At 38.6% G+C, this 11150-nt stretch overlaps 1 protein-coding gene across 1 annotated transcript; it reads left to right on the top strand.

The window, feature by feature from the left end:
* The first annotated feature begins 25 nt into the window (after positions 1-25).
* LOC133529144 (CDGSH iron-sulfur domain-containing protein 3, mitochondrial) lies at positions 26-4133 on the top strand. Its single transcript, XM_061866785.1, has 3 exons — positions 26-440; positions 515-741; positions 1721-4133. The coding sequence occupies exons 1-3, from the start codon at positions 393-395 to the stop codon at positions 1848-1850; spliced, it is 405 nt and encodes a 134-aa protein (XP_061722769.1). The 5' UTR covers positions 26-392; the 3' UTR covers positions 1851-4133.
* Positions 4134-11150: the final 7017 nt, after the last annotated feature.

The following is an 11150-nucleotide window of genomic DNA, read 5'->3' as shown; positions in this document are numbered from 1 at the left end:
TTCGTACGTAAGTGTGACAGGGAGGCAACACGTCGAACGTGGTTCGCGATAGGCCCACTGATTGACGTTTGGTGTGACGGGAAATATTGAAATAATGCCAACGTTTCTACTTTTTCTACCTACAAATCAAACGACGATATTATTTCCTTATTTTTTAATGATTTTTTTTAAGTTAAAATATTTATCTGTACTGCGTGCAATGAAAAATTCGCTGTCAATCTTCTGAATTCCTGTCATTTGCTGTCAAACGGTCATATAACCTATTAATCAGTTCATTCATAAAAAAATCAACTCGGTTAAAGTCGAAAAAGTACGTCGTAGATCTCTAGATTTGGCGAAAGTAGCTAGTGAATGTTATTGGCACCCTAATTTAATATCTAATACCATACAGAATGATTTTCAGAAAACTGCCTTTAAGGTTGTACACGCAAGCCTGCAAAGTGAGTCCGAATTGTAAAGAAATAAGTAGGTTATATTTTTGGCTTTTCATAACCTAATTTAATGTTCATTTTAGGCTTATTATGTCACAAAGGCACCCAAGCCTGAGATCCCTAACAACCCATTGACCGAAGTGTATTCGGCTTCGGCGCAGAAAAGTAATGGCATTGTTTACGATAGAAAGCCATTTAAGCTTACGCTGCAAGAGGGCAAGACGTACCACTGGTGCCTTTGCGGGCGCTCCAAGTCGCAGCCGCTGTGCGACGGCACCCACAAGGACGTGTATCTGAAGATCACACAAAGGTATTCTCAAATAACCAAATTCTGATTCACAAAAGTCAAACTAGCCCTATATTACAGATCAGTAGAATTATCCCGGTTTAATATGTAGTTCCACTTTGTAGAGTGTATATTCATGTCACACAGCTTAACCTGGCAAAATATCAAATTATTTACTAGCATTCCAATATTACTAACAATGCACTGCGAAACTACAAAACACATGAAAATACATAAATCAACACTGATTTGGGCAATGACGTAACTGTTTGGATCCGTTGCATTGTCTGATCCGGGATAGGATTTGGTAGGTCACCCTTCGGCCTGAAATCTGCGTTTGAGATGGTGTCCAGCGGTCGATGCAGCATGCGCACCACAAATAAACTGAAGTAAAAACTATGGTAAAAGTAGAATGAAGTAAAGAATTACATCTGTATTTCACTGACCTTTTTATGCATTGTAAAAAAATGCTGTTTGAAATATACCCTTTATCCAGCCGAGTTGCCATAACCATTAATATTTTGAGACAATGAGCATTATATAACCTGGATTTCGAACCACTAGGTTTGCAGAATATAATTTCATTTTATAAATAAATTATCATTTATGTTAAACTAATTTTACGGTTTACATTACACTCATGTGTTTTTAGTCACTCGCGCGACATCTTTCGGAGAGAGGTCTCCTTCCTCAAGCACTAGCTTGCACTGTCATAGTAGGTGGGCATAGTAGTGTGGTGTTTGTCGCTACAAGTGTTAGGTGTCCTAAACCCAAACCACACACCACTATGCCCATCTACTACGACAGCGCAACCAGTTCTCTCAGCGTGCCACGCGGCGACGGCCGTCATGAACGCTGCTTGCACTGTTAGTGTGAGAAAGGAGCCCTAGGATCTCCGAAACATGTTGCGTAACCCGTAAACCGTAATGTTAGTATGTCTCACAACAGTTTAAATTCGACCTTTTATATTATCAAGTAATCACAAAAACATTCTCTATTCCAGACCAATAAGGTTCACAGTTGAGAAGACAAAAGACTACTGGCTATGCAACTGCAAGCAGACGAAGAACCGGCCATTCTGCGATGGCACCCACAAGTCCAAAGAAATACAGGAGACACACATTAAGGTTTAGATGGAAGAAAGTTTATAGCTACATACTTTAGTATCAGGCATAGCAATGATGCATTGGTGTAAAGCTGATAGAGATAACCATACCACAAAGTAAATAGCGGCGGCGCGCGCCGGAGCAGAGAGTCCGCTCAGTACAAAGTGGCATTTTCGCCGCAGGCACACAGACGTGACATTTACGCACACAGACGTTACATTTACGCACACAGACGTTACATTTACAGGCGTTCTCGGGCACTCTCGGGCAGAGCTTAGTCGGACTGTGCGCGCGTTGCTCACTTAACGTCCCCGCCGCTACGTAGGTACCTACTGTCATGTACGTCAAAATGCAGTCTCTAAGGAATGTAAACATGATAAGATGTATGTGTAAACGAATCGATGTATGTATGTCTGTAAACTTATATTACCTACTCCTTTTTAAAATTCGATATTAATACAGAAGCAACCCTAGTGAGTCGGGCAAGTTTAGGTACGTATTTTCAAGAACGGCGAGAACGGACCTTCTGTTTATTTTTTTATTTTCTGACCATATCCCGCAACCGAGCCGAGCCGGCAAATCTGTGGCAGTTATAGAGGATAGTCCACGGCTGCTTCGCCATACAAACGTAGTCCCCATTTTCCTCTGGAAAATGTTTTTCTATATTTTGATGTCCATAGCTATGTTTGATTTTTTTACTTGTGTAAATAGGAGCGAAAAACAGGTTTAATGCAAATTTTTGAATTCTAACTTTTATAATAATTTAAGATTTGAAAAATCTAACATAGGGGCATAGTTGTGTTTCATATACAACAAACTGTGTCCAAATATTTTTAATAATGTGAATATGCAGAGAGTAAAATGAGAACTATGTTTGTATGAAAAGGCGGTATTGGGGCGACCATGGAGTTTCATATACAAAATGAGAAACACTTTAAATTGAAACTTATTTAATAGTGAAATTGCCATGTTAATTTATTTTCTTAGACAGCAAATTAAATCGGGTTTATATGAGAAGAGTTCCAATAAGGTTCTCGTTAAATTTTAAAAATCCTACACAATTAAATTTTAGCTCAATTGTTCATCATAATCGCCAACCCTGACATACAACTGTCATGTGCCACGGTTTAGCCAGCTCCGTTGCGGGACTTGCGGGGTCTGCTGATGATAATTTCTTCATCATATGCAACTTATACTAGAATCAGTTTATACCACGATAATATCATATCACTAAGATCACAGTTAGTGAAGCCTCTATAAGGTACTTGTTAAGGACTTCAACCTATTATTATTCGCAATGTAAGTTATACATAACGTAGCTTTAACTATTGACAGGTATAAGTATCTAAGGACGGGGCACAAAGAATGGTGCCAGTACAGTGGTGTCACTCACGAATTCGAGCCAATCGTGCAGTCTAGCGCAACTAGTTGCGACCAATAGCGCGCGTGATGCGAGCTAGTCAACCAATCGCATTGCGGCGTTAGACTGCACGATTGGCTCGAATTCGTGTGCGTGACACCGCTGTACTGAGGGCCTACCGCGAACCACGTTCGACGTGTTGCCTCCCTGTCACACTTATGTGCGAATTTACAAGTGCGACAGAGAGGTAACACGTCGAACCTGGTTCGCGGTACGCCCTCTGGCCCCATTCTTATTGCCCGTAAGGCCAGTCGTTTATGTGACTGACTTTTTGTGCACTTTTTACCGCGGCTATTATGTGAATTTTAAAAGGTTAATAAAAAATAAAAAACAATACAGGTTACAAACAGAAAGTGGGGTTTCATTACAAGGGCGGTTGTGTAATATGTTTTGTGCCAAGGGGGTTGTTACCAACAAAGGGTTGAAAAAGAAGTCAAACAGAAACATAATTTCACTTATTACTTTATTGTTCAATCGTCAACAATGAAAAAATTAAAAAAGTTGGACTACATTGGAGACTAATCTAGAACAGCATGAATAAAAAATCAAATTTAAACCAATGTATCACATTACGTGGAGTTTTTAGACTATAAAATTAGTAGGAACAGGAACGAATAGTTAGACCAAGCTAAGTTGGCAGCGATTTTGATAGCACAGACTGCGTAAGTGTTGTTTTTGTAAAACGTCATAATGTCATATAAGTTTGACGTTGAAAATAAGAATTGCACAGTCGGGGTATTAAAATCGCTGCCAACTTAGCTTGGTCTACAGCTTTTTTCATTTTATACCACCTAACATCAACTCATTTAGCTGTTTAAGCATCCTTGCTTCTGTTGTAGATAGTTAGATTATTAATATAAAGTTGTAGGTTAATAAATCTATTCAATCAATGATTTGTCTCATTTGCATACATCACCAATATCACCATCGTATCAGAAGACAAGCTTAACAAATACAGGGGGCATACCGCGAACACCGAAATTCGCAAATTGCGGGGATCTTTCTCTTTTACTCTCACTAAGACGTAATTAGAGTATTAGAGAAAAAATCCCGCAATTGACGAACTTCGATTTTCGCGGTTATACCCCAGCTTCGGGCAACACCGGCTTCCGCCACGTCGGAAGGGATGAGCCTAAGCGATATCTTACCGAACAAATCGTTCTGCCATTTTTTGCGGCAGGCAACGTGCACACAGTCGCACTTCTCACTCACTACATACAAAATCCAATCTGTCGCACTCATAAATTCGTACGTAAGTGTGACAGGGAGGCAACACGTCGAATGTGGTTCGCGGTAGCCCCTCTGTAATGACGACACAAATACATAGAAGATGACAAACGTCAAAGACAAATCTTGTACACCTCGATCTATTTTTGTGTACGGACGAGTCACAACATGCACCGCCTTAGGCACAGTTGTAAGCCTCTGAGGGCCTACCGCGAACCACGTTCGACGTGTTGCCTCTGTGTCGCACTTGTAAATTCGTACGTAAGCGTGACAGGGAGGCAACACGTCGAACGTGGTTCGCGGTAGGCCCTCTGACCAGTAATATATGATCACGCGCCATATTGCGGAATTTCATTGGAACTAAATTTTTCAGAATAAACTGTACTGTCACCCTATAGGGACCGTGCGCGTTGGAGGGTCTGCCATCTTGTGGTCTGAATCGGAACCATAAACAGGCACATTTACACGTCAAGTGTTTTCTTGTGCATAGTAGGTTCTGCCGTCTTGTGGGCTACATCGGAACAAAAAACATCACATTTACGCCTCGCGCCAAAAATCTGACGGCTCCTGTGCTGCCTCCTATAGTTCATGCACGCTCCCTATACATGAGAATAACAGCGCCCTCTTGACAATGATCATATATTTCTGGTCGTGCTTTACCTATGCTTCGGCAGAGGGGAAATAGTATGAATGTAGTCTCCCTTCCCGGTGTTGCTCTAAGAGTACCAGCCAATAATTGATATATTATAGACTATCATGTTGTGACACTTAAAATAAGGTTGTGATATAGATCGTGACAAGCACGACGACGCGTGCCTTGAATCGTAATGTCATGATGTTAAGGGGCTGTCAACACCCAATGTCCTTGAAATTGATGTTATTTAAACAGTTTTTTAAGAAAGACTATTTGTTTTAGTCAAGTAAGAAAAATATATGTTCATATTAATTATATTTCAAAGACCGTGGTTGTACTCGATTCGATACATGATTGAACGAAATCGGCTCGATAGAAAATAATTGCAAAGCTTGGTCTTAAAATCACAATTAAACGGTTTTATGTCTTTATTGTTTTGACTTATGGGTCTGCAATTAAAATCACAATTTCAAAACATTTATATCTAAACCGCTATTGTGTAAAATATTACACTAATAATCCACTTTTTTTTATTTAAATAATTTTCTTATTATTCCCTTGCCCAGGCCCAGTAACATGCGACAGTGCTATCTCATTTACTCCGATACAAATAGACAGTGTGCGCGCTTTAGGTATTGACAGCCTCTTAAGGGTTAGATTTTACAAAAACATTGACATTGGCAGAATCATCAACCTTGGTGGAGCCACAACACGAATTGATTGACATGTTATGGTTTATGGTATGCTTATGGTAGAAGAACCCACTGCAAACTTTCGTACAGACCTGAAACCGCGATGAAATTCATAATGGATTCCCATGCGATGCCAAGTGCGAATTTGATAGTATGTCACGAAACTTGGCGAAAGTACAAAAAAGGCCACTTCCGGTGCGAAAAAGGGGGCTGATTTTGATTTAACCCACCTGATACCGAAATAACAGTTATGGCAGCAGTTAGAAATTTACTGGTAGATACAGAAAAGCGAAATCTGTCAGTAGTTTTTTTGCAGGAAGTTCTTGGCAGACGCTCTCAAAGGTGACCATCGGTACCCCTAAATATTCCCATCTGATACCACCACGAAACCAGTTCCAGACGGTAGGTAGTAGGTACGAGTATGACCCTCATTTCAGGAATATATAAGTTTGCCAAGGCTTTTCCTGCCGAAACACCTTGACAGACGAGATTTGCTGAAAACCTGGTCACTATCGCATCGGTACCCCTAAATATACCTATCTGATACCACCATGAAACCAATTCCAGGCGGTACGTATGACCCTCATTTCAGGAATATATAAGTCTGCCAAGGCTAATTCCTGTCGAAACACATTGGCATTATGTAAGCAACATCCGTGGGACCCGTATTTTGGAATTGTAATCTCGTCTGTCAAGGTGTTTAGGCAGAGAAAGCCTTGGCAGCTTTTTAGTTTTAGAGCATTTTACTGAATCGGTTCACGATGGAATTCCCACTATAATTAATAATCAAACGAACTTACCCGTGAAGTTTGATTACAATTATGCGAGTATCCAAATCCAAGACAACAAATATAATTTACTAGCAGCAGTACACGTTATCGTGCAGTCCAAGTCACACATTTTAGAGATTATAGTATTTAAAAAACAAGTTCGCGCTGTCCCTCTCACTCGCTACGCTGCGTTCCTGCTTCGACATCGCTCCTCCAGTACTCATTATTTCAGAGTTATTTTTGTGTTATTAACAGAGACTATTTTATTTTCATTTTTGGGGATGGGGGGCGGGTCTTTGTTGTCTTGGATTTGGATACTCGCATAATTGTAATCAAACTTCACGGGTAAGTTCGTTTGATTATTAATTATACTTCGTATCCAAATCCAAGACAACAAATATAATTTACTAGCAGATGTTCAGAGCTTTGTATTTAAATTCAAATCCTGAATGCGAAAATAAAATAAAATATCGATATCAAATTAGTATGTTACGAACATACTGATATTATTGATTTTGACTAAAGAGAACAACGTACCACCTAGAAGTTATTAATTTATATCCAATTTAAATAATTATTTATGTATCCACATAGTATAAATGTAAAATGTATGTATAGCATAATAAAATTAAGGAGTGAAATTGCTATTGGTATTTCATTTCGTTAATATTAAAAAAGTATAAAACTTTCTTTGATTTCACTGTAGTATATTGATAAAGTTGTATATATCTTAATATTCACAAGGTACAACTATTTTTATGTCATTTACAAGCCAGGACGCCATTAAGTGTAAATGTGTTTTCAAGCTTTAGTTGGCTCTAAATAAGTTTTAGATGGGCATTTTCTGTCTGTAACCATATAAACAAACCATTTTGTATAATTTAGAATTTACCAACCATTCTCTGGATGTAATTACAACGGAGACAAACAAGCATACGGCCTGCTTGATGGTAAACAATCACCGTAGCCTATGAATGCCCGCTACTGCAGAGGTATATTACATGCGCGTTACTGACCCTAAAATATAATCTAATTTTATGTTACGACACTTTAAAGTTAATTTTGAATACAGCAATCAATACTTTCCTCGGTAAATAGCCTTTGAGTGAGGTAGATAAAGGAGAATTTTCTTCATTGTAAAGCTACCATAAATATCAAGGCTATATGTAAGTACTTTAAAACTAAGTCTGGACAATTACTAGTAGAGTATCCTGTAGGTATTAAGTATTTGAAACTTATCACTTTGAAAATATAGATGGACTAATTTTAGTTATTACCACAGATCAAGAAATAGTAATATGATATTATTTATAACTATAGTTGGTCAAACCAATTTGTCAGTAAATAAGAACAATAAAAACTATACTCATCCTTTTCTTTTGGATGCTAGTACTAGTGTAAGACAAAGATAGTATGACTCCCTCTGTCTATGTTTGAAATGAGATAGCCCTTTGACAAACTATAAATAGTTAATCTCATCTGCTTATGCGTATCTGAACGATGATGGCTACTACGCTAACAAGTGGCAAGGAACTTAGGTAGATTATGTGTTGAGTTATGATATATTTGTGAACAAAATATCTGGCATGACTTGTAACTTGTAATTCATTTTAAGGAGTAACATTTTTTAACGTTACCTACAATAAAACTGTACAGTGTGCATTGCGACGAAAAATGAAAACTATTTAAGCTTTCTTTTACAGCAAGACAATATGACAACCCGAGCATTTACATTTCAGACAATAATAATGTTATTGTTAAGGGATTTCAACCCTTTATTGCGATTATTAATCTAGCTACTTAGCGCAAGCGACTGCAACACGTGGCAGCATAACTCTAGTTGCATGGTTGCACAATTTACAGCACTTATTTCGCGTCGCGGGATAGTGCATCAACGGCGGTTCACCTCTTGTTTGATGCGGCGATGTTCCCCTGAAGTTTGGAGCTGAGAATCCGTAAGTAAATTGTACCGGATTTATTACATTAGGCTCGTTGATATGGTATATTCTTGACAGCATATCAAAGCTGACGTTTGAAGTTATTAGGAGTATATAACAGCGTGATATGAGTACGAATCATAAATTTGGGTTAAAGGGTTTACAGTTTTTTTTTTTTTCCTATATGTTGTTTACATACAGCATTTCTTTGTCTGTAAGGGCAATGACATTGCGTACATTTTGTTTAAGGTATTTTAGGCCGCATTAACACCTATTAAATTACCTCAGCGTAACAAGAACCTCCTTTATATTTCATTATTTTTACAAGTCCTGTAAACTTTAGCTCAACCTTAAATATTTTTGCTCTTTAGTCCACATGCGTAAAGCTACTTCCAATACTATTAAAGTCTTCAATCATTACATTGGCATCAACACTGTTATAGTAGAGCAACGTTATATATCTTTGACGATATCATTTTGAGATATGTATAATGACCGACTGTAGACCGAAGAGCGAAGTGACCGAAGAGCGTAGCGACCGAAGTGCGAAGCGACCGAAGAGCGAAGCGACCAAAAGGAGCAAAGCAACCGAAGAACCAAATGACCGAAGCATTATAACCTCGACACTTAAAATGAAGCACATATAGCCTCGACGCTGCGGAAATGGAGGCCTCGATACGATTATTGTGGAATTGTATAGTACATATAACTTAAAGCGCGGCATATATCTTCGTCACTGCGACAGCTGCGACAGCGGACCCCTTGACACAATTATTGTGGAGTAATGATAGCATCCTCACTATGACGTGGGGCAAACTTAGCCTCAACACTACGACAGCAGAGCCCTCGACACAATGATTGTGGAGTAATGATAGCCTCCTCACTATTAAAGTGGGGCAAATATGGCTTCAACGCTGTGAAAGCGGAGCCCTCGACACAATGACTGTGGAGTAATGATAGCCTCTTCACTATTAAAGTGGGGCAAATATAGCTTCGACGCTGTGAAAGCGGAGCACTCGACACAATGGTTGTGGAGTAATGATAGCCTCTTCACTATTAAAGTGGGGCAAATATGGATTCAACGCTGTGAAAGCGGAGCCCTCGACACAATGACTGTGGAGTAATGATAGCCTCTTCACTATTAAAGTGGGGCAAATATAGCTTCGACGCTGTGAAAGCGGAGCACTCGACACAATGGTTGTGGAGTAATGATAGCCTCATCACTATTAAAGTGGGGCAAATATAGCTTCAACGCTGTTAAAGCGGAGCCCTCGACACAGTGATTGTGGAGTAATGATAGCCTCATCACTATTAAAGTGGGGCAAATATAGCTTCGACGCTGTTAAAGCGGAGCCCTCGACACAATGGTTGTGGAGTAATGATAGCCTCATCACTATTAAAGTGGGGCAAATATAGCTTCAACGCTGTTAAAGCGGAGCCCTCGACACAATGATTGTGGAGAAATGATAGCCTCTTCACTATTAAAGTGGGGCAAATATAGCTTCGACGCTGTTAAAGCGGAGCCCTCGACACAATGGTTGTGGAGTAATGATAGCCTCATCACTATTAAAGTGGGGCAAATATAGCTCCGACGCTGTGAAAGCGGAGCCCTCGACACAATGGTTGTGGAGTAATGATAGCCTCTTCACTATTAAAGTGGGGCAAATATAGTACCATGTCGACATCTCATTTATAAGAAAATATTTATAATTAATATGTGTTTTAATTTTGAACTATTAATTAATGTGCATAATAAAATTACATTAAAACTTTAATCAACACAGTTAATACCGATTTTCTGTTTGATGAATATCTTGTTGCACAGTAAACCTAAGCTTCTAAGTACTCACGGAAAGGAGAATTATTATTAGACGGAATCCACAATATTACACAAATCAAGTATATCTTTCCATAATATATTACATTTTAAAATTATATTATATTATGTTAATCAAAGCTGTCTAATAATAACAAAGCGGGTAACTAACTGATGATCAAATTTAGGAGGCGACCACATCGATTGGACCCAAGACTCGACGATACCGCGATGTCCGATTAAAGCCTACTACCTAATCCGTCATGATCCATACGATAGATTCACTATGGCCCTCATATGGGGCATGGGGCGCACGGTATCGGAGCACGCATAGCACGTCCCGTTTGTATACGTCGATTAATGGCATTAAACACTTTAAACTGTCAGTCAGACTAAATAGTCTTCCAATGTCTTATAGATTGTGTATTGATTGAAATTACTCCTGTATATTTATACCTATAGGTATCCTCATAAGACGCTCATAAAACTTGTTGGTACTGTGTATGTACATTTGCATAAAGACGCGTTTTGTTATCATTCATAGGCACTTATTACCAATCGGCAAGGATTACCATTGTTATCTGTTTTATTGTATGGTAGGGTAGATCGGACATGGTAAAAGCCGCTTTCGTGAAACGATTACCAAGTATATATTAACTTTATTCAGATATGGTTTTTATATTTAAATCTGTACGCGAAAGAATCTCGTAAAAAAAAAATTGTGAGTGAACATTGCATTTTATGCAATCATAAAATGAAATCTAAATAATATTATATTAGTAAATAATACTATAATAGTACGTATTACAATTATTTAAAGTTCAAATTGTA

Source organism: Cydia pomonella, chromosome 1 (assembly GCF_033807575.1).
Source record: "Cydia pomonella isolate Wapato2018A chromosome 1, ilCydPomo1, whole genome shotgun sequence".
Taxonomy (NCBI): domain Eukaryota; kingdom Metazoa; phylum Arthropoda; class Insecta; order Lepidoptera; family Tortricidae; genus Cydia; species Cydia pomonella.
This window is presented reverse-complemented; position numbering and strand designations above follow the sequence as displayed.

Bases quoted from the DNA above. Each gene is read 5' to 3' on its own strand.
- LOC133529144 (XM_061866785.1), top strand. From the start codon at position 393: ATGATTTTCAGAAAACTGCCTTTAAGGTTGTACACGCAAGCCTGCAAA. The intron at 441-514 runs GTGAGTCCGAAT...TGTTCATTTTAG, and splicing joins TGTACACGCAAGCCTGCAAA to GCTTATTATGTCACAAAGGC. The intron at 742-1,720 runs GTATTCTCAAAT...TCTCTATTCCAG, and splicing joins TATCTGAAGATCACACAAAG to ACCAATAAGGTTCACAGTTG.